The sequence below is a fragment of the Chanodichthys erythropterus genome, chromosome 23, assembly GCF_024489055.1.
Source record: "Chanodichthys erythropterus isolate Z2021 chromosome 23, ASM2448905v1, whole genome shotgun sequence".
NCBI lineage: Eukaryota > Metazoa > Chordata > Actinopteri > Cypriniformes > Xenocyprididae > Chanodichthys > Chanodichthys erythropterus.
The window spans coordinates 16,728,863-16,752,759 of NC_090243.1; the positions used below are offsets into that span (position 1 = coordinate 16,728,863).

Genomic DNA, 23,897 nt, shown 5'->3' on the forward strand with positions numbered 1-23,897 from the left:
TGTGGCTCCACTGCAAAGATTTTTTTTTTAAAATATATATTTCATATGACAGAGCATTATATCACAATAACATTTGAGGTCATTTGAGTTGTTTAAATCATTTCACTATTACGTCTTTTGCATGTTGTCATGTTTTAGATGAAAAAAAAAAAAAAGTACACATTTTTCTTTTTCCTCATTTCATTTTCCATCCAGTTAGCCTTCTCTAGTACACTTTTAACCAACCAAATCCTGGTCCTTCATGACATTATCCTTCATTAAGAGGCCCTTTACTAAGAAAAACAGCACGCGCATCAAGAAGCATTAGCAATGGATTTGGTTTTGTGGCAAATTGTTGGTTTATCTCCTAAAAGTTCTTTAAATTAACCAAATTGACACCCTCAGAAGCTAACTTTAGTTGTTTTCCCCCCATCCTTTTGGGCATCCTGTTAATTTGATTGCCATTGTGTAAATAATCCAGTTATAATTAACACCAAAACTATTCAATGCTTGACTTTCTGTGTGAGACTTTTGACTAAAGTGTTTTCACGATGTCTATTTGTCCCACTACGCACTGCAAGCCATTTTGTCCCGTTTCTGCACCTTGTTTCAATTCCATTCGTTGAGGTTTTAACTTTCCCAACACTAGAGGAAAGTGAATGCGACTGATTCAGGTCAGTGAATTGATGCTTTGCATATTTATGTAAATAACAGCCATAAACCACACAATTTACAAAATCTTTTCTTTAACAACAAAACTCATTTATTGCAACCAGAAAGGCTCCATACATATCACTATTAACAATAATTGCTCTATAGAAAGAAAAAAAAAAGGATAAAGTAACAAAAGAGGAAGCAGCAGTCAGGCATATTAAGCATTCACAGAAGCCGAACAGTCTTTCCTGTGACCGTCAGATAATCTTCATCAGCAAGTGCTCTGAGGGCCTCATCAAACATGTCCTTAGTAATGGCCTGAAATTGGAGGAAAACATCAAGTAAAGATTTATAGCTGTAGTATTTTAAACATTATTAGTATTAAAATAACAAGCATACCGCTTCTGACTGGCCACGAAGATCATCAAACAACTGTTGGTACTTCATAGCTGGTGTTTTGCCCTTTGATTGGATGAGTTTCTTTAATGCCTGAGCCACTTCCTCCTTACGCTTGCGTGCTGTCGCACTCATACCTGTACAGAAACGACCAATCAAAACCATCAGACTCTCTAATTTGCATATGGCATTCACAGGCACTAGTTAAGGGATAATTGGTGAAATGAAATTGAGTAAGAGCATTGATTATGAAATTAAAAAATCCCACGGTTCAATTTTGGTGAAAATCGGAGCAACGGTCTAGGAGGAATTCGAAAAAGTAGGTTTTTAAAGAAAAACAATATGGCGGACAGGAAGTTTAGCTGACTATGGCAAATTTGATATCTTTGTTCTCAGCATGACCCAAGGAATCTACTGAGACCAGTTTCATTACAATTGGTGAATACAGTCAAAAGTTATTAGCATTTTTGTAAATTTTGTTATAACTTTTGACCACAAGGCGGCGCTGTGCCGAAACTTCTCAGGCTCCTTCAGGGCATTGTGCTGATGACCCATACCAAGTTTTGTAAAGATACGTTAATACGTTCGTAAAATACAGCATTTTAGCACAAAATTCAAAATGGCCGACGGCCAAAATGGCCGAATTGGGAAAATTGGATATAATTCGACTCGGCATGATTCCCCGAATCCAACGAGACCAAATTTATGATTTTTGGACAAACCCATCAGAAGTTATAAGCAAAAATACCCATTTTTCATATCTCCGCACCAGTAGGTGGCGCTGCGCCGAAACACTGCATGGTACCTCAGGTCATGCTTGTGATGACATGTACCAAGTTTGGTCTGAATACAATAAAGCGTTGCGGAGATACAGCCTTACTTCTGTTTTCGCAAGCACTACGTACAATTCGTTCGTTAGTTTTTCGAAAACGGTTTGAGGAATCAACTTGAATTCCATAACTTTTTGTCAGCATGGTCTGAAGATGATCTGATTCAATTTTCATGAAAATCGGAGTAACAGCCTAGGAGGAGTTCGAAAAAGTAAGTTTTTCAGAAAATTCAAAATGGCGGAAAAATTTTCATGACGGAAAATGACGTCATATGGTGCGTTCGATTCGTCTTGAGGCAAGGAATAAGAGGAAAAAAGAATTGTGTTTCTAGCCCTTATGGTTCAAAAGTTATTAACAAATATAAGTGCAAATTTGGACAGCTGGTGGCGCTAGAGGGATTGAGTTAGAGACTCCAAATTTGCTATGGACAAAGGTCAGACTGTCCTCTGACTGTGTGCCAAATTTCACAACTTTCCCGCAAGCGGTTCTATGGGCTGCCATAGACTTCAAGAGCGGAAGAAGAAGAAGAAGAATAAATATAGCTGCAAGCAGCAATTACGGGGCCAAGCACAAAAACGGCACAAGAAGCAAGCCAACATGGCCGTGAGCATCAGACCAACAGCAGCAGTGAGCAATTAGAAAAAAAAGTTATTAGCATTTTTGTCAAGTTTGTTATAACTTTTGAGCACGAGGTGGCGCTGGTCCGAAACTTCTCAGGCTGCTTCAGGGCATTGTCCTGATGACCCATACCAAATTACTGAATTTTGGTCAAACCCATCAGAAGTTATAAGCAAAAATAGCCATTTTTCATATCTCCACTCCAGTAGGTGGCGCTGCGCCGAAACACTGTATGATGCCTCAGGTCATGCTTGTGATGACACGTACCAAGTTTGGTCTGAATATGTCAAAGCATTGTAGAGATACAGCTTCAAGAGTAATTTTTGCATCATCTCTCAAATTCTTTGCTCCGGTATACGAAAACGGTTTGACTTATCAACTTGAAATCCATAACTTTTTGTCGGCATGGTCTGAAGATGATACGGTTCAATTTTGGTGAAAATCGGAGCAAAGGTCTAGGAGGAGTTTGAAAAAGTAGGTTTTTAAAGAAAAACAATATGGCGGACAGGAAGTTCAGCTGAATATGGCAAATTTGATATCTATGTTCTCAGCATGACCCAAGGAATCTATTGAGACCAGTTTCATTACAATCGGTAGATATTATCAAAAGTTATTAGCATTTGTCAATTTTGTTATAACTTTTGACCACAAGGTGGTGCTGGTCCGAAACTTCTCAGGCTCCTTCAGGGCATTGTCCTGATGAACCATACCAAATTTATGAATTTTGGTCAAACCCATCAGAAGTTATAAGCAAAAACAGCCATTTTTCATATCTCCACTCCAGTAGGTGGCGCTGTGCTGAAACATTGTATGATGCCTCAGGTCATGCTTGTGATGACACATACCAAATTTGGTCTGAATATGATAAAGCATTGCAGAGATACAGCTTCAAGAGTCATTTTTGCATCATGCCTCAAATTCGTTGCTCTGGTATACGAAAACGGTTTGACTTATCGACTTGAAATCCATAACTTTTTGTCAGCATGGTCTGAAGATGATACGGTTCGATTTTGGTGAAAATCGGAGCAACGGTCTACTGAAAACAGTTTCATTACAATCGGTTAATATAGTCAAAAGTTATTAGCATTTTTGTAAATTTTGTTATAACTTTTGACCACAAGGTGGCGCTGGTCCTAAACTTGGTATGCTCCTTCAGGGCATTGTGCTGATGACCCATACCGAGTTTCATAACGATACGCTAATGCGTTCGTAAAATACAGCATTTTAGCACCAAATTTAAAATGGCCGACAGCCAAAATGTCCAATATGGGAAAATTGGATATCATTCGACTCGGCATGATTCCCCGAATCCAACGAGACCAAATTCATGATTTTTGGCCAAACCCATCAGAAGTTATAAGTAAAAATAGCCATTTTTCATATCTCCGCACCACTAGGTGGCGCTGCGCCGAAACGCTGCATGTTGCCTCAGGTCATGCTTGTGATGACAGTTACCAAGTTTGGTCTGAATACGATAAAGCGTTGCGGAGATACAGCCTTATGTCTATTTTCGCAAGCACTACGTACAATTCGTTTGCGTGTTTTTCGAAAACGGTTTGAGAAATCAACTTGAATTCCATAACATTTTGTCGGCATGGTCTGAAGATGATCTGGTTCAATTTTCGTGAAAATTGGAGTAACGGCCTAGGAGGAGTTCGAAAAAGTAAGTTTTTCAGAAAATTCAAAATGGCGGAAAAATGACGTCATATGGTGCAATCGATTCGTCTTGACCCAAGGAATCAGAGGAAAAAAGAATTTTGTTTCTAGCCCTTATGGTTCAAAAGTTATTAACATAAACATAAGTGCAACTTTGGACAGCTGATGGCGCTAGAGGGATTGAGTTAGAGACTCCAAATTTGCTATGGACAAAAGGTCAGACTGTCCTCTAACTGTGTGCCAAATTTCACAACTTTCCCGCAAGCGGTTCTATGGGCTGCCATAGACTTCAAGAGCGGAAGAAGAAGCGGAAGAATAATAATAAGCGTACGGAACGCCAACAATAACAATAGGTGCCTAAGCACCTTCGGTGCTTGGCCCCTAATTATCAATGTATTACCATTTTGTTAATTTAAATTACGTTTAAATATTTCCCATTGAGTCAAATTAGTGGCAAAGACTATAGAACAACAAGACGTGTCACTCGTACTGTTTTGAATGGGAGAAAGTGCAACGCGTAATGTGGCGAAATAAAGTCCCGCCTCTTAAATAAGAGCCAATCGCAGATTGGTAAAGTCATCGTGTCACTGCAGCGGCCGTTAGAAGCTCCGGTTTCTATAGAAACAGTCAGACACGCACGTCCGAAATGCAAAACAAGGACTGCACATTAGCTTGATCCAGCCAGAAAAATACTGTTTTTTTGTCATGATTCGAGCATTCAGAAACAACATTTATGAGACAGTTGTCAGATTTCACTGGTGATTTCAAATATGAAATATATTTTTATTATTTTACTTTACAATAACACAGTGGTACTGGTATCTCTTAGCACATACAGCCATATAAGCCATATAATCTTACAATCTTTTGATATAAATATGAAATTTAATCGAAAGCTCAGCAAACAGCTTTGGAGAATGTTTTGTTTCCCCATTCAAAGAGATAGGAGCTGCACTTGAATGCCCGAGAGGCATTTCAAAGATGGCCGGCAAGTGAAATGACTTGTCTTAAAAGGGACTTTGTTAGTGGCCTGCACAAGAGTTTATGCCTGTACAGAAACCACCAATCAAAACTATCAGACTCTCTATAATTTGCATATGACATCAACAGGTACTAGTTAAGGGATAATTGGTCAAGTAAGAGCACTGATCACGAAAATAAATAAATAAATGTTTAAAGTCCCTGTGAACCGGAAGTTGCAAGTGACTTTTCTCCAGTGTTGTGACGTATTTCCAAGGGTTTTACTTTAGCGCTCCTCCTCTCCATCTCTCGCTCATAGCAGACTAACGGTTGGATGGGAGTGGTTTAAGTGTTTTCAACCCAAGCCGTCAAACTGACGTCAGAGAAGGAACGCCATTCCAGACCGGAAGTAACTATATTGTCAATTTATTATTAATATTTTAATTATAATATAATTTTCCCCATTGAATCATAATGGTCGTCTGCACAAGCATGCATACCCGTACAGAAACAACCAATCAAAACCATCAAACTCTCTGTAATTTGCATACAATATTCACAGGTACTAGTTAAGGGATAATTGGTCAAATTAAATTGAGGAATAGCGATGATTATGAGATCATTTTCTAAATTAAAGTCGCCATGAAATCAAAATTGACTGCAGAATGTTGCAGTGTTTATTATAACGGATTTATAACTGATATTGTACAGTGTTTTTTTTTTTTTTTTTTTAATTCATATGCCCCCTTAATATTTAATCAAAATGTTTAACCTTGAAACAGTACTGATAGTTGTCTTATTCATACCTGTGGTGAGGATGGAGATATCCACGAATCCTGTCCTGGGATCAGTGGCGGACTGTTTCAGGGCCTCTCTGTGCAGTCTCTTGGCTTCCTCCACATCAATGGTTTCGACTTTGTTTGAGAAACGTACTTTAGCGTGTGCTTCAGCCAGTCTGATCAGAGACTCCAGCTGACGGGGGTACGCGGACACCATACCTCTACCGCTGCCGATCTTGCGCATGTCTACATAGGCCTGCAAGGGTCAAAATTTGATATTGCAAACATTAAATATTACATATAATACTATACTACTACAGGTGCCTTGATCTATAGTGCGTTTATATACCTCAATAAGGGCCTGACTAGCTTCTTCGTTGAGTCTGGGATGCACAGTTGTACGAGCAAAGGCGATGTAGTCCTTCAGCACGGCCATGTCCAGATACTCCTCTTCAACCTGCTCTTCACTCTGATAATACAGAGCCACGAGGTGATGCGCCAGACGTCTGTCATATGCCTCGTCCTGAGGGTCCAGCATTAGGAAGATCAAATCAAACCTAAGAACAGGAATTTTTTCAGAGAAACACTTAGATGAGGTGACAAAAAAACATAATAAATGAAGCAGTATTTTAATTTCAGATGATTTAAAGTCCCCCTGTGGTGAAAATCAAGTTAATGTATTTTTTTATGTTTATGTGGGGTTTTAAAGTAACACTCCACTTTTTTTGAAAATAGGCTAATTTTCCAACTCCCCTAGAGTTAAACAGTTGAGTTTTACCATTTTTGAATCCATTCAGCCGATCTCCGGTTCTGGCGGTACCACTTTTAGCATAGCTTAGCATAGTTCATTGAATCTGATTAGACCGTTAGCATCGCGCTTAAAAATGACCAAAGAGTTTTGATATTTTTCCTATTTAAAACTTGACTCTTCTGTAGTTAAATCGTGTACTAAGACCAGCGGAAAATAAAAAGTTGTGATTTTCTAGGCTGATATGGCTAGGAACTATACTCTCATTCAGGCATAATAATCAAGGAACTTTGCTGCCGTTCCATGGCTGCAGCAGGCGCAATGATATTACGCAGGTGTGATATGAGGTTTGAAATCACTGGTCTTTGTGATGTCACAAACTACCTCTTAACTCATGTTCGATAACGTAGTCAAGCAAAAGGCAAATCATTAATTACCGTTGTGTCCGACGTTGTAAAAAGCGATACTGTTGTGCAGCGTTTACCTCAGTAAGTTGAGCGAGTGGATCTCTGAGCTTGTGTGAGTGAGTGGAGGCGGGGCTAATTAGCATATTAAGAGATCCGCATATACTAAATGAAGCAAGGGTGTAGTTACATTCAAGCTATTTTAAGGCACAAAGAATTTTATTTTTTTTCCACAGGATGTCATTTTGATGATCAAAGATGACTTTTAAGGGATAAAATTATTGACTACTAGAGTTGTCAAAAGTACCAACTTCGGTACCTAGTCGGTACTGAAATTTAAAAAATGTGACGCTTTGAGCGCTGTTGAGTGGATTCGTAAACATCTCTTATTGGCCGTTGTTTTCACGGCTCATCGGATGTGTCTGTGATTTTCTTCAATGATCAACGCTGTAAAAACGTTGTAAATAGTCATCAATAAATCTCTTCACTAAGCGCTTACACAGATACACACGGGAGCGTTTGAAAGCAGGCGTCTATCACGGATCGGTCCAATGTTAGACACCTGCTCGCACTCCCACTTTCAAAACGCTTTCAAATTCAAACACTTCCGTGTGCTTTCAAATGCTCCCATGCTTTGATCATTGTAGCCAATCACAGGCATATCCAATGAGCGCGTCAACACAATGGCCAATCAGAGGTGTTTATGAATCCACTCAACAGCGCTCAAAGCATCACATTTTTAAAATTTCAGTACCGATAGGTACCGAAGTCTGTACTTTTGACAAATCTATTGACTACAGGGGAACTTTAAGATGATTACGGTCAACAAAAAAAAAAAAATCTAAATTTAAAGTATTAGTCCACTTTTAAATCAAATTTTCCTGAATTTACTCATCCCCATGTCATCCAAGATGTTCATGTCTTTCTTTCTTCAGTCAAAAAGAAATTTAAGTTTTTGGATGAAAACATTCCAGGATTATTCTCCTTATAGTGGACTTCAATGAAGCCCCAAATGGCTGAAGGTCAAAATTACAGTTTCAGTGCAGGTTTAAAGGGCTTTAAACGATACCAGACGAGAAATAAGGGTCTTATCTAGAGAAACAATCGGTCATTTTCGAAAAATAAAAAATACAACTGTATATGCTTTAAACAGATGATCGCCTTCCCTATTCTACTAAAAAAACTAAAAAAAAAAAAAAAACGAAACTGGCGCCGCGTTCATTCCGTAAGTAGAATAGGGAAGGCGTAGGACATACGGCGTAAGCTTTTGAAGAATGCGGAAAGCAGAAGCACCTACAAGGTAATCCTTTGTGTTTATAAAGCATATACAGTTGTATTTTTTTAGAAAATGACCAATCAATTCGCTAGATAAGACTCTTATTCCTCGTCTGGTATCGTTTAAAGCTCTTTGAAGCTGCACTGAAACTGTAATTTTGACCTTCAACCGTTTGGAGTCCATTGAAGTCCACTATAAGGAGAATAATCCTGGAATCTTTTCATCAAAAACCTTCATTTCTTTTCGACTGAAGACAGACAGACATGAACATCTTGGATGACATGGGGGTGACTAAATTATCAGGAAATTTTGATTTAAAAGTGGACTAATCCATTAATGAATGTTTTGAATAAATGTCTCTACATTAACTGTTTTAAATGCTGTCATGATTAGTTTTTACCTGGACAGAAGTGTGTGAGGCAGCTGGATGTTTTCTATAGTCGTCTTTTTGGGGTTCCACTGAGACTCCACCGGATTGGCTGCGGCGAGGACAGAGGTCCGAGCATTAAGTTGGCAGATGATCCCAGCCTAAGACACATAAAAACTTAATTATCTGTCCAGACAAAATCATTCACTCAATCATGAGTTATTGTTCACGCGTCGCCCTCACCTTGGCAATAGAGAGTGTTTGCTGCTCCATGACCTCATGCAGCACAGATCGCGTGCTGTCGCTCATCTTATCAAACTCGTCGATGCAGCAGATGCCGTTGTCACTGAGCACGAGCGCTCCTGTCTGCAGAACCAGCTGCCGGGTTTCCGGGTCCTTCATCACGTAGGCTGTGAGGCCAACAGCACTGGATCCTTTCCCAGATGTGTACTGCCCGCGAGGAACAAGGTTATACACGTACTGTAGCAGCTGGGATTTACTGGTACCCGGATCGCCGCAAAGCAGGATGTTGATCTCTGCACGGAAGTTCCCGCGGCCCGTCTGAGTGAAATCCTTACGGGTCCCGCCAAATAATTGCAACAGGATGCCCTGAAAAAAAAAAAAAAAAAAAGGCTACCATCAACTCGCATCCTGAGAAACATTTGAATTATATCTGTTGTAAGGAAAAATAGACAAAGCAGTCTTAACCAGTAACAGTTAAACTCACTTTCTTGATGTCCTCATGTTCATAGATGCTGGGCGCCAGGGCGGAGGACAGGCGTTCATAGACGTCTGGTTTTGCGGCTAGTTCTTTAAGCGTGGCGACTCGTTCTTTGGTGAAGAGTTTCTGCTCACCGTCCTCATCCAGTCCATGAAGACGCTTCTCATCCGTCTTGCGGAAGTGAATGGCGTCAATGTGGGTCTTGTACACAGACTTCACCTGGCTCTGTCGTGGATTCAGACGCATGGGGGCGGCTCTGTAAATGCCTGAGGAGAATAACATATGATTGTTAGTCTTTTCACAAATTACACACAAGCACAAAAAATTTGAAACATACTTAATGGTTCTGAAAGTTTAGCTTTTAATTCTGTTCCATAGCCTTGTGGAAGCTACAGATATATGGGCACTGTTTATAAAGTCAAGAAAGAGGAAAGATCAAATACGAATTGCAGTTATATAGTGTTAATTTAGTTGCAATCTATAGCGAAAAATGTACTAAAAATGTAGTTTAAAAAGTACCAAAAGCTCTCGTTTTTGCAGACCTGCCATCCTGTACACATTTTGATCAACACTTCTGTTCTCTAAGATCACATAACAAAACATAAATGACAACAGGTTGTACCAGTGATGTTTATTCTGTCTCCAGGTTGCACTTTGTCCACTAAGTCATTGTGAGCGTAGACGACTGTGGTGTGGGGCGTCTGACCCGCTGGCATGTCCTCTGGAGATTCTTGTAGTTTGATCTATCAGATAAAAAACAAAAGTGCCCATTAATGTTTGCCTTCACAATTTGTCTCAATTGTTATTTTGGTTAACTAGTAAACAAATGCCACTGCAAAAGAAAACCTTTCTTAACCAGAATATATGATATGATATAATGCAAAAAAACAAAACACTATTTAGTTGATATCTGAAAAAAAAAAAAAAAGGCCAGGATTCATGGATATCTCCATCCTCAGCACAGGTATGATGGTCAGTACTAGTCAGGTTGAATCACATGGTCTCATTTATAATATAATGCCTGTGCAGACCACTTGTATGAAAAAACACAAACTCCTCACCATTTGTTTGTCAGAAAAGGCAGAGCGGTTGTGCATCAGCGCCATGCTGTGGGTGGTGTTGCAGTTGCGGCAGACAGCAGGTTCAGCGATGCGTCCGCGGTCCACCTCCACACGCGTGTTAAACGCACACACCTGACAGCGGAAAAACGCCTCCTGCATCTCAGGGATCAGCTGAGAGGTGCGGATCACCATCCCACTGATAGTGATGAGCTGGTCAATATCTGAAAGGAAACGAGACGATGATGTGACAGGTGTAGTCATTCATCAATGAACATCATGTGACCGTTACTTGCTGGGTTTCTTACCTTCAGGGTTGAGTGCGCGCATGTTTCTGGTTTTCAGGGCGCTGTAGGGACGCACTTGAATCTGATGCTCCAACACAGAGTCAGGGAAACGATCAAAGAAGAGCTCATTGACGGCCATATCAAAAGTGGGGATGACTTCCTGTAGGGATAAGAGTGACAGACTTTGAGTATCTGGTCATTAGTCAAAGCGATGATATAATGAACTAGAGGTTATGTTTTTTAAGAAGTCTCTTCTGCTCACCAAGACTATTTATCTGATCAAAAATTCAGTAAAAAGTAATATTGTAAAAAACATTTTTATTATAATACACTTTAAAATGTCATTTATTTCTGTGATCAAAACTGAATTTTCAGCATCATTACTCCAGTCTTCAGTGTCACATGATCCTTCAGAACTCATTCTAATATGCTGATTTGCTGCTCAAGAAACATTTCTTATCATCAATGTTGAAAACAGTTGTGCTGCTTCATATTTTAGTGGAAACCATTTTTTCAGGATTCTTTGATGAATAGAAAGTTCAAAAGAACAACATTTATTTGAAACAAATCTTTTGTAGTATTATAAATATCTTTATGGTCATTTTTGATCAATTTAATGAATTCTTGCTGAGTAGAAGTATTATTTCTTAAAAGAAAAAAATGCATTTTATTATTGCGTTTTCTGAAACAGAAATGTTCAGTTACATTTCTATAGGGAACAAAAACCAGGTTCGTTGGTACATTGGGTTGGATTGTTTTCTAACCACAAGCGAACCGCTCTATAGTTCATTTTCAAATGGGCCGAGACCACATTGTTCAGGCGATCTCGGACCAATTGTTTTGGTGTGGATCTGAAAGTGACGTGCCTAAATGAACCGAACTAAAAGAGAAAATGCACCAGGTCTCAAATCAAATGCTCCAAATGAGCCAGGTGTGAAAACGCCCTTCCTGGCCCAAATCTTTTGAGTGGTAGTGTCAATTTTTATATTTTGGGCTGATTTACTTTCAGATTTCACCTAAAGCTGCGGTTGGACATACCTGTGGATAACAGATCAGCTGGCGGTAGAGATCAGCATCAAAAGTCTGAATATGACTGCAGTTCACATTCAACACCGGCTCTCCAACAACACTGATCTGAGAACACACACAAAAAACATTATTACACAAGAACTGGATATTACGGATTTCGCATGACCAAACATGAACTACTTCAGATCCTTGTGCCTTTCTAATCAGTACTGCACTTCTCACCTCATCCAGTTTCTGCATATAGAGAGGCTCATTCAGATCCAGACCAGCATTCTCATCCTCTCTGGAGTTGGGGTCTGTGAAATGCTGAAGGAAACGCTGCAAGAAAAGAAAAAATAATAATTTAGCCATGGCCAAGACAAGCTTTTTTTGTCAGTCAGCTGTTCATAGGTGTAGTTACAGACTTCAGCCACACCTGAAACTTCTCTTTGCAGGTTCCCACATTGACATCAGTCCCCCAGATCACCAGTCTCTGTCCCGCCCCCTGCTCACTGCCAGGAGCTGCTGCGTCTCCAGACGGCTGAAAATGACCGGATACACACATAACATTATACATACTAATCAAGGATGTAATTTATCTGTATTCATATGGATTAGTAATTTTAGTATTATAGTCATAATGAACAGAGAAAAAAAAAAAAAAAATTCTCATCTTTGATCACATGTCTGATTGAAACCACAAAAAAAAGTCCATACTCATAAGATGGTAAAATATTAAGTCTTAATAGACCAAAATAACTATTGAGGTTATGGGTTTCAAATTTACATTTATTAAAAACGCACCCAGGGAGTCAAAAATGAAAAGATTGAACTCTAAAACAAAATACTTTTTAAATTCAAATGGCAAATATCAAGGACTTTCACTCACCGGCTCCGAGTGCATGTCGACCTGCGGAGCTTTCCGCACAGATCCCAGGTCAGCCCGCTGACGTGCCGGGGTCCCGCGTATGCCGCTGCGGGGCGTCCCTTCCACCCTGGAGCTGGGAGTGCCATACATCAGCGGAGAACTGGCGTCGATCTCACTCTGCAAGACTGGATGGAACAAATCCTGATGTTTAGAAACCTTCACCCAATTCAGATACATAAGCAATTAATTTCAACGCAAATAAGATGGCGAATTTGAGTCGTACCAGATCGCGGAGCCATAGGGCTGGAGAACAGTGATGTGTCGTGCGCGGCTGTGTCCATGGCTGGAGATGTGGGCATGGGCTGAAGCTCTGTGGATGTGTCATGGGCTCTGGACCGCTGTGACGGCGGGGAGAGGGGGTCCTCGCTCGCAGCTGCAAACACAGAAACCGTTTACATGCAACTGTCAAAGACAAACCTGATGAGAAAAATTTAATACCACATGAATGTAACTCACGGGTCGGAGGGTCTCTCTTACGGCTCTGAGATGATGGTGAAGACATCTTGACTCAAAACTGAAAGGTTAAATCTCAAAATTAGTGAACTGGAACCAAAATTCATTAAAAGGATTCATTAATATAGGCAATTAGATTTAAACTTTATTCCACATGAAGTAAATTCTAATAGTTGGCATGTTTATTATTCATACACAGACTACTTTAGCAAATATTATATACATTTTATTGATCATATGTGTTAATGACATGACTGAAAGTCATTTTAAACTATAAATACTATTTTATATTATGATAGCAAGCCTATGACTTCTCCCAAAAGGAAAAAAATTAGATCATAACATCACTATAACATTTAAGAAAATATCAATGCATCACAAAAAAAATAATAGAAACAAAATATCAACTCATTTTGACTAAAATAGTTCTAATACTCGCATTAGATTCACAGGGAATAAAAAGAACAAAAACTTAATAAACACAAAGGAAAATCAGCACAAAGGAACCTTACTAAGATTAAATATATAAACACATTTGAAAGAAGAATATGTGGGGTTTATTAAGAAGGTATGGAGGATGTATAGTAACTAGATTTATACAGGATCAGTGAACGAGAGCAGCAGCAGCATGGCTGCATCAGCCATAACAATGACACAACTGAGACTTTTAACTAGAACACAAAATAACCATTATTTTAAACTATAGCGCACTGGGTTAACGTGCGGATGATCAATATCTTTTTTTTTTAGGTCATCGTGAATACGTTTGCTGTCGTTTAAAACGGTAAGTTTATACAGAAACAACACTTACCGTCCGCTCTGTTTCCCTTCAGAAGTGAATGGTGGCGCGAAACTGCCTGTGACGTAAATTTCGCGGGGAAATTTTGACCAACCAAGAATACGCTCCTCACTATCAGTCGAGAGGGGGAGACGTGCGATTCATGGAAAAATATATATATATAAATTGTTATTTTTTTAGATTACACAATAAAACTGCTATTACATGGTTTTAAAAAGAAAATAAACTATTTTTTAAACGTTCTTAATTGCAGACTGACGATTATAGGATGAGTGACATAATCGAAACCCATCAACTGTTGGTATAGTCCGACATTTTCGCGGGAAAGAACATCAACGCAGAATAAATAGAGGCAATTCCTCTGACGAACACTAGATGTCCAAGTGGTTGACAAGATGAAGTGCCACAATTGGCATATAATAGTATGTGACGTTTTATGTGGAAAAACAACTGTATATCCCTTGCTTAGAAAATGATGAATGACTTTCTGGACACATTAATGACGATTTCTATTAATAAGAAAAAAGGTAGAAAAACAACAACAATTTTTTTAAATATATTTGCTTGCAGATTATTTTCATTAAATTGAACGCAATATTAACAACAAATCACACACACACACACACACACATATATATATATATATATATACATGCATATACACACACACATACATACATATATATATATATATATATATATAATGTGTTTGTGTATATGCATGGGTACACACACACACACACACACACATATATAGATACATATGTATATACACACACACACACACACACATACGTATATATATATAGACATATATATATATATATATATATATATATATATATATATATATGTGTGTGTGTGTGTGTGTGTATTTATTTTGACCTAGATAACACTACTACTACAGCTAATAAAAAAAATATGAACGACCAAAAAAAAAAAAAAAAAAAAAACTTTTTTTTTGTTGTATTTATTAATTTATGTATGTTGGTAATGTCGCATTAAATACATTTCTCTCTCGCTGATCCTTCTTCGTACACATACATACGTATTCAAACATGTCCTCAAGTTTTTTTTCATCCATTTTCGATTCATTTTGTTTATTAATCGAATTTATTTATTTATTTCTGTTGGTCGTGGCGCACTAAATTAACTTTCTCTCACTGCTAAGTCCCTCCACACACGCATTCAAACATGTCCTGAAACATTAAGTTCTGACAGTTCTTCAACTCATGTGCTAGTAGGCGTTCATACACACCCGACTCTCCTCAAATAGGAGCACGGGCGGAACACGTGACTGACACTGGACATTGACTGGCTTCTAGAAGGGGGCGGTGATGCTGTGACGCAAGCCGAGCGCTCGTACTTATGCACGAGGACGGGAGAGTTTCGATAGAGAGCTACGAGGACTTTAACACCTGTTCAAGAGACAGCAAGACTTTTGGAGATACGCGCTGGTGCGCGAAACAGGGTGTGATTACACGAGACGTTTTCGGGTTTCTTGGACTGCCAGGGCACTCGGAAGGCACCTGCTGATTTTGGTACCATCTGAGTGAGTTTCGCTACGTCCATGTCTGACATATACAACCTGGACTCGCAGTGCGTAACGCCACCATGCAACATGAGCTGGGCCATGGAGCCTGCCAATTTCTATGATAATAAAGTGATGCCAGGGGATGCAAAACCCGGGGGCGAGCATGGCATGGTCGAGGACAATAATAACAACAACAACAGCAGCATGATGGAGCTCAGCAATGCCCCTGCCATCTACGACGATGAGAGCGCAATCGACTTCAGCACCTACATCGAGTCCATGTCCACAGTCCCGTTGGAGATCTGCAACGACGAGCTCTTTGCAGACTTGTTCAACAACACCATGAAGCAAGAAAAGCCTGACTTTTACATGCCAAGCGCCGGAGGCTTTGTGCAAAAGAGCTCGGAGAGGCTGCAGCAGCAGGATGGGGGTTTTGGCAAGGGCGCGTTTTACGCACCGATCAAGAGGGAGGCGGACTGGAGCGACAGCGACCAGTCCTCGTCCCTTCCATCTCAGATCGAGACGTGCGCGCAGACGTCCGTGAGCCTCATGCACACGGGACAACCGACACCTCCCTCCACACCTGAGCCAGAGCCCGTTACCCACAGGAGGCTGGGAAAGGAAAAGGGCAAAAAGTCAGTCGACAGGCACAGCCAGGAGTATCGGCAGCGGCGCGAAAGGAACAACATCGCCGTGCGTAAAAGCAGGGACAAGGCGAAGCAGCGCAACCTGGAGATGCAGCAAAAGATGATCGAGCTGAGCGCGGAGAACGAGCGCCTGCACAAAACGATCGATCAGCTGACGCGAGAACTCGGCAGCCTCAGAAACTTCTTCAAACAGAGGTCCGAACCTTCGTTTGGGACGGGGACGGCGGCGCGCTCGGCTGTTGACAGTCGGTGACGCGCGTTAGAGTGAGCGCGCTTCACCTCCCCAAAAAAACCTGCCAAAAACATACCTCAGTGAACTTGAATTACTATGTTCTTCTGTAGCAGACGTGCATTAAGTTACACATTGGATGATGATGGACTTTGGCACCGCACGGTGTCGTGATTATTTTTTTGTGAATGTTTTTGTATTCTAAATTATTACAGAAAAAAGCTTCATATATGTTTTTATGGTACTTGTTTTATAATTCCCAGAAAACTTCGTATTAATGCCAGAGCATGTTTGAAATTGTACAGTGTGTACAAATGTATAATAAAACGAAGTAAAATTTCAAAGAGATCCATGTGAACGCGCATGTGTGCACGGGGGTGTGTCTGAGGGGGCGTGGTCTTTTGAAATTGCAGCTGTCACTCAGTCCAACCAAGAAAAGTAATATGGGTTTTAGCAATTTTGGATTTATGGGTAAAATAATATTTGCAGAGACACATGTTGTGCTACAACATATACAAATACATCAAATGCACATTTAGAAGCTGCTGTTTTTTCTATTAAATATTAGTTGGTAAATAACCACTATAACTAGGTGAACGTTTAAGTGCTTGAAAAATTGAACAGCAGCTTACATTTAAAAAAAAAAAAAAGGTATTACAATGGTATTCACAGGTGAAGTACGATTTTTAATGTATTAATTGATTAAAATCTTTACTTTAAAATCATTTGTTGACAAGGTGTAGAATTTAATACTAGTTTACATTTAGACATGACATAAATGTGACCACTTAGATAAAAAACAACAATTTAGAATCAATTTACTGGCATAAATAATTAATAATAATCATTAAACATAATACTAATATATATAGAGCCTATTATGATTCATAGTTTGTAAGTGTTGAGTCAAAAAGTAGGAATAAAACTGCAAAATCAACTTTGCACATCAGTTGTCAGACATTTAAAACGTGATCTATCAATCGAAATTGTGAAAAATTAATATTAGTGGATCTTTAATGAAAACGACCAGATATTCGGAGGCATAAGTCTTTATATGTAGGTATTCAGCTCTCATAGAGAGTGATAAATCAATAATAAGGCAGAACATTTCTTTTTTTTGTTCAAATAATTTAATGTAAACCACCATAAATGTGGCTTGAAGCAACTTTTGGCAACTGATTGACAACAAAAAATGTCTTTTATCAACTTATACTGGACATCACATGAGCATCTTCTCAGTTTGGTTCTCATTTCAACATAACTAAATGATCATTCAAAAAGTAATTAGAGACGTAGAGTTATTCTGGCACTATGCCTTTTTTTATGGTATATTTACATACATTTGGAAATAAGGCAAGACACAATAATAACAGTTAAGTGTCTTAGTCAGCGCAGTCAAAGGATAACTCCTCCAAACCCATCCAAACTGTGTGACTTCTGTTCACCACATGGATGAAGGCGCTGAGAGGACCGATCTCCGACCCAAGAACATTTTCCACACTGTGACCCTTTCAAATAAACACATCACAAAACAAACAAACAAACAAACAGTTAACTGTCAATTAAAAACATAAACAGAGAGACACTTTCACTCTACTTCTGTCTAGTCCAGAACCTTACCTCCGGACACCTTGTCGAGTTCAAGAGAGACTTAATGGTCTTTTGCTGCAACTGAAACATGCACATGAATGAATATCATAATTTGATTCACAAAATGTGTCAGGAATGAAAAAAAAAAAACTGTATGAAACATTAATATTTTCTGTTAACCTGCAGACACTGACGGAAATCATTTAGACTCTGAAGGCCTCAGGAAATCCTGACCTCGTCTAATCAAGCATTTTGAGACATAAGCACTTGACAGCCCTTGTTTGACAGCATTAGACAAAATAATCCAAATCTTTTACATGAGGATAGTTGTATCAATCAAATGCATTCTAAAAATGGCTTAGTATTAAGTAAATTAGTATTAATTTAGACTAAGACAATCATACTTTGTTCTTCTTGAAAAAGACAAGTGAAAATAACAATAAAAGGTTATCTGACATTTAAGAGCAGAATATATATATATTCTCCCTTTCATTCATCAGTTACTCAGTGGTCCAAAATAGTAGTTTGCTTCATAACTTTATTCCAGTTCTGTGGGTGTGTGAAACACATTTCTGATAACGTATGAGAGATATCTCGCTAAATCTGTTCCATAATATGCGGCCCTCCGCTATCTCTGAAATTTCCAGGAAATAAAACAAATGAAGATAAACTCTAGATGACACACTCGTTTCTGCACGAGTGATTAAATCATGCTAGCTTCACTTTCTTGAGTGTTTATGTTCATCCTTCTAACGTAATTTGAGATGTAGATACAGATGTCTTAGAGTTTGTTTTTAAGGAAAGTAAAATTAAAATCCCCCCCTCCTCCACAAAAATACATAAACATAAATTTCAAGATAAACACCCCATTCCTAATACATAATGTGCAAAATATATACAGTTAAAGTTTTAAATTGTAAAGTATTTATCTGCTTGTTAACACAAATATCTAATCAGCCCATCACATGGCAGAAACTCAATGCATTTAAGCATGTAGACACGGTCAAGATGATCTGCTGAAGTTCAAACTGAGCATCAGAATGAAGGAGGAAGGTGATTAAGTGACTTTGAATGTGGTCTGGTTGTTGGTGCCAGACGGGGTGGTCTGAGTGTTTCAGAAACTGCTGATCTGGGATTTTCACACTTAACCATCTGTAGGGTTTACAGAGAATGGTCCGAAAAAGAGAAAATATCCAGTGAGCGGCAGTTTTGTGGGTGAAAATGCCTTGTTGATGCCAGAGTTCAGAGGAGAATGGCCAGACTGGTTTGAGCTAGTCTTTAGTAGCCATATCTTCAGACTGACGACAGAACGTCAACGTTTTGTGGGCATGACGTCTGAGGCTGAAACTTGGTTCGAGCTAATGGAAAGGCAACAGTAACTCAAAATAAGCACTCGTTACAACCGATCTGAGGTCTGCAGAAGAGCATCTCTGAACGGACAACCTGTCAGCTAAGAACAGGAAACTGAGGCTGCAATTTGCATGGACTCACTAATGGACAATAGAAGATTGGAAAAATGTTGCCTGGTCTGATGAGTCTGATTTCTGCTGCGTCATTCAGATGGTAGGGTCAGGATTTGGTGTAAGCAACATGAAAGCATGGATCCATCTTGCCTTGTATCAACGGTTCAGGCTGCTGCTGGTGTAATGGTGTGAGGGATGTTTTCTTGGCACACTTTGTGCCCCTTGAGCATCATTTAAACACCACAGCCTACCTGAGTATTGTTACTGACCATGTCCATCCCTTTATGATCACAGTGTACACATCTTCTGATGGATACTTCCAGCAGGATAACACGACAAAGCTCAAATCTTCTCAAACTGGTTTCTTGAACATGAGAGTGAGTTCACTATACTCAAATCCTGTCACCAGATCTCAATCCAAAAGAGCAGCTTTGGGATGTGGTGGAACAGGACATTCACATCATGGATAAGCAGCCGACAAATCTGCAGCAATGCATGATGATATAATATGGACCCAAATCTCTGAAAAATGTTTACAGCACTTTGTTGAATCTATGCCACGAAGAATTAAGGCAGTTCTTAAGGCAAAAAGGGATCTAGCAATGTGTACCCAAAAAAGTGACCGGTGAGTGTATATGATAATAGTGTTTGCTGTACTGCCTTTAATTTGTTATTAAAAAAAATGTTTATTTTTTATGGAAACAGTAATGAAAATTGAGTATTTAAAGGTCCCGTTCTTCGTGATCCCATGTTTCAAACTTTAGTTAGTGTGTAATGTTGTTGTTAGAGTATAAATAAAATCTAAAAATATTTTAAAGCTCAAAGTTCAATGCCAAGCGAGATATTTTATTTAACAGAAGTCGCCTATATCGAACGGCCAGTTTGGACTACATCCCTCTACTTCCTTCTTTAATGACGTCACTAAAACAGTTTTTTGACTAACCTCCGCCCACAGGAATACACAAGAGGTGCGTTTGTAGAGTGTGTTTGTCGCCATGTCGTCGAAGCGCTGTTATTTTCAACCCGCAGTCCAATCACCGGGTCTGATTCCGGCTCAAATTGATAGGGTAAAATTAAAGACATGTTTACAATAACACTGAGCGCATGCATCTCCACCATAGACTGTGATCTCCACGTTATGGTAAGAGGCGTGACTTTTCCGGGCACAGTGCGCTCAGAGCTGTCGAATCACAACACAGGAACGAACCGCTGGCACAATTAGAACTCGTTACGTATTTCTGAAGGAGGGACTTCATAGAACAAGGAAGTCATCAGCCCGTTTTAATGACAGTGGAAACAGCGGTATACAGATAAGTAAATTATGTGAAAAATACTGTGTTTTTTTACACGCGAAACATGAACATGTTATATTGCACACTATAAACACAATCAAAGCTTAAAAAAAAACCACGAAAAACAGGACCTTTAAATAAAGTGTAAAATATTAGGAGCTTTTCATAGTTCCTAGAACTATTGGCGGAAGTACCTGGATTTTGCCGTGTTCGCACCGCAGGAACTAGGAATGATTTTAGTTCTAGGAACTCCTTTTGGGGGAACTAAATTAGCTTCTACTTCAGAGTAGGGTCTAACCCAGCACAATAAAAACCAGTGACGTAAGTGTATGCTGACTGGCCAAACGTGTGCAAAACACCAGCACTCGCCATTAAAAAAAAAAAAAAAGCAGTGTGCACACACAGATAATAGCCTATAGATTTACTCCACAAACAAACTCTACAGACATGGAAAATAGTGATAGATGGACCTCTCAACACTAAGAAGAAAATCCAACTCAACTTTCGACCAAGCAAAACATGATTATGTACTTCTGCTCAGCTAGCAACATCGTGCATCAACCACACGGGAAACACAAATACTTTTTACTGTCTACTTTCTTTGCATAACAGTTCTATCTAATAACGCATTAGACAGGACTGTTAAACAGATCATAAACTAATGGATAATATGAGCGCTGTGTGCTCAGGCTCTGGAGTTCTCAAAATCGCTGTCAAAAATAAAATTCTGCAGCACTGTCAAATAAAAGTCACAACAAAAAGCGCGGCTTACGTCACTTCAGAGATCCTTCTGGCGGTGCGAATGCAACCAGGAAAACGGCCCTAGGGGAACTATAATTCTTGGGGAACCACCCAGGTGGTTAGTTCATAGAACTAGATTCCTAGAACTACCCGGTGCGAAAGCCCCTGTTTTCTGTAACAAGATAAGCTTCATTTCATTTTTTGTGACATCCACAGTGTGAATGAATGTTTTCTACATAAAGCAGCAGAAAGCATCTCACCTTGACTTTAACATTACAGTGGCTCAGTGAGGAGCAGCTCAGAAACACCTCCAGCTGCATCTTTGTGGTCGCTTCATCCATCACTGCTCCACATTCTAAACAGAGGAATCCTTTCCTAGAAATGAGCAAACCAACACAAATGCAACTTTTATTGTTGTTTTGTTGACTCTTTTTCAGTTTTGAGGGCTCAAAGGCACCATGATTCATCACTTCGGCTTTACTCTTACACTGGAATGTGAAAACAATTTAGCTAAGGGGTGGGCTGTGATTAAACTTAAGTAATCTTACACATTAACTCTGAACAGACACAGGTCAACAAACTTATGGACCGTATACGAACACACACATCTGGCATTCCATGAAGTCGACATGCAACAGCATTTTACTTCCATAATCTGAGATGTTTCAAATTGAAACGAGACATTTAATGTATGGGACGTGAAGAGTTGAAAGAGATATTTCACATGCACATAGATTAGCCAATTACAACCAATCATAATAGAGCTCATTTAAATACAGAAGTTGTAATGACACACTACAACAAACGTGTTTCTTATTTTTTTAATGGAATATTGCAGTATTTATTATACTTTTTTTTTTTTTTATCTGTGAACATCGTTTTTTTTGTTTAATTCATGTGCCTCTTAATCTTTAATCAAAATAACTTCCTCTCCCTGTTGCAGCGACTTATCTGATGTTTACTGCGAGAGGGCGGGACAATCTGTCACTCATATGAGATCAACCAATAGCAGACTACAACACTCCAATCATTTCCCCGAGGGCAAAATCAGGTCCTGCTCCATATGTGGACGAAAAGACTATCACAACTTTGATCTTAAGGGTCAAAGACAGAGGTGAAAAATGGTCATGTCAAACTACATCAGTGTTTTTTTGTGGCTTTGGGAACCAAATAAAATGCCACAAATGTGTCCACTATAATGCACTTTAGGAAAACTCAATTTTCTGACTTCTTAATAAAGAAAGCATTTGGGACTCAATAAACACTTCATTTTATTAGATGACATAAGAAGGAATTTGCAGCTGTAGTAATGTCTGTAGGCATTTCTACACAACATTGGTACTGAAGTTCTTCCTTACAGTGCTTTAGTCCTTAACACTTTTAAAGGTTCCAATAGGGGGTTTAAGAAGACATGCCATACACTTTTAAACATAAAGGTTCTTTATTGGCATTGATGATTCCATGAAGAACCTTTAACATCCATAGAACCTTTCCACTGCACAAAATGTTCTTTATAGTGGAAAAAGGTTCTTTAGATTAGTTAAATGTTGTTCACTTTTTCTTTTAAGAAAATAACCTTCCTTTTTAAGTGTAGATGAACCATTTTTGTTCCCCAAAAGAACCATTTAGTGAATAGTTCTTAAAAGAACCTTTTTTTTTCTTAGTGTGAACAATATTTCACTAATCTAAAGAACCATAAAGAACATTCTGTGCAATGGAAAGGTTCTATGGATGTTACATGTTCTTTATGGAACCATAGATGCCAATAAAGAACCGTTTTTTTTTTAGTGTAGAATGAACTTCAACCTGTCCGCCCATCCCTACCACAGAATATGCAGGAGGTTGACATTCACTTAGGATTATTTCTTGTCTTTAAAGTTCACCGGTTTGGACCGTTCTAGCACAGAACTTTGGACTTACAGTTTTCCTCGAGTCTCTAAACGGCAACTCTCACACTGGCTGCAGGTGGGCCAGGAGAACGCTGTGCTTTCGTCCACTGCAACAATCACACCTGTACATAAACATATGCAAATCACACATTTATTCAAATTATTTCATTAACTAAAATCACTTTGCTGGATGATTGCAGGATAAACCATGCATTGTGTTAGTATCTAACAAAGTTATATGCAATCTTAGTAGTTTACTAGTTTCCATGTACTACTTATGAATAAGCCCATTACTGTTATTTTTACTACTTACTGAGTAAATTAGCTAATTACTGCTATTTTTTTTTATACTTCTGACTTCTGATCCAAATGAATTATGGCACATCAACACAATCAAATAGTTTGTTTGTTCAAACGTCTGCTGAGAACTTTTGAAGTTAGGACATTTTCTGACAAATAACTGCATACAAGCAGTAACACGCAGCACAAACACACATCTATGTTACATAACACACAACATGCAGAGTGATAAGACCCCTGCATGAACCTCTGCTCTCTGGAGAATCCTCCGGCATGCAGCCAGAAGCTGAA

At 39.0% G+C, this 23,897-nt stretch overlaps 3 protein-coding genes across 7 annotated transcripts in view; 1 reads left to right on the forward strand and 2 right to left on the reverse strand.

Annotated features, from left to right (window-relative positions):
• Nucleotides 1-750: 750 nt before the first annotated feature.
• Nucleotides 751-14,572, reverse strand: mcm4 (minichromosome maintenance complex component 4). 2 transcript variants are annotated; one of them, XM_067378492.1, is made up of 17 exons: nt 13,934-14,572; nt 13,126-13,183; nt 12,893-13,042; nt 12,631-12,794; nt 12,178-12,282; nt 11,985-12,080; nt 11,772-11,867; nt 10,755-10,893; nt 10,450-10,670; nt 10,011-10,131; nt 9,395-9,654; nt 8,911-9,276; nt 8,701-8,828; nt 6,222-6,429; nt 5,900-6,128; nt 1,033-1,166; nt 751-951 (listed from the first exon to the last, which is right to left on the reverse strand). In XM_067378492.1, exons 2-17 carry the CDS (start codon nt 13,169-13,171, stop codon nt 859-861), a joined length of 2,556 nt encoding a protein of 851 aa, XP_067234593.1. In that variant the 5' UTR covers nt 13,172-13,183; nt 13,934-14,572; the 3' UTR covers nt 751-858. The 2 variants fall into 2 exon arrangements, with proteins under 2 accessions (XP_067234593.1, XP_067234594.1); XM_067378493.1 differs by lacking the exon at nt 13,934-14,572 and having other exon boundaries at nt 13,126-13,914.
• Nucleotides 14,573-15,295: 723 nt separating this feature from the next.
• On the forward strand, nt 15,296-16,675 carry cebpd (CCAAT enhancer binding protein delta). Its single transcript, XM_067378494.1, has one exon. It carries the CDS (start codon nt 15,492-15,494, stop codon nt 16,353-16,355), a length of 864 nt encoding a protein of 287 aa, XP_067234595.1. The 5' UTR covers nt 15,296-15,491; the 3' UTR covers nt 16,356-16,675.
• A 137-nt stretch (nt 16,676-16,812) lies between these two features.
• spidr (scaffold protein involved in DNA repair) overlaps nt 16,813-23,897 on the reverse strand; it is a 53,414-nt gene continuing 46,329 nt past the window's right edge. For 3 of the 4 annotated variants that reach the window (XM_067378489.1, XM_067378491.1, XM_067378488.1), the window contains 4 exons: nt 23,338-23,428; nt 21,678-21,792; nt 17,952-18,002; nt 16,813-17,839 (listed from right to left, as the gene is read on the reverse strand). In XM_067378489.1, the coding sequence (XP_067234590.1) occupies nt 17,714-17,839; nt 17,952-18,002; nt 21,678-21,792; nt 23,338-23,428 (383 nt within the window). In that variant the 3' untranslated portion in view covers nt 16,813-17,713. Of the gene's footprint in view, nt 17,840-17,866; nt 21,590-21,677; nt 21,793-23,337; nt 23,429-23,897 lie in introns of those variants that run through there. The other variant, XM_067378490.1, reaches the window with a different exon arrangement.

Bases quoted from the DNA above. Each gene is read 5' to 3' on its own strand.
- mcm4 (XM_067378492.1), bottom strand. From the start codon at position 13,171: ATGTCTTCACCATCATCTCAGAGCCGTAAGAGAGACCCTCCGACCC. The intron at 13,043-13,125 runs GTGAGTTACATT...CTGTGTTTGCAG, and splicing joins TAAGAGAGACCCTCCGACCC to CTGCGAGCGAGGACCCCCTC. The intron at 12,795-12,892 runs GTACGACTCAAA...TGTTCCATCCAG, and splicing joins CCCTATGGCTCCGCGATCTG to TCTTGCAGAGTGAGATCGAC.
- cebpd (XM_067378494.1), top strand. From the start codon at position 15,492: ATGTCTGACATATACAACCTGGACTCGCAGTGCGTAACGCCACCATGC.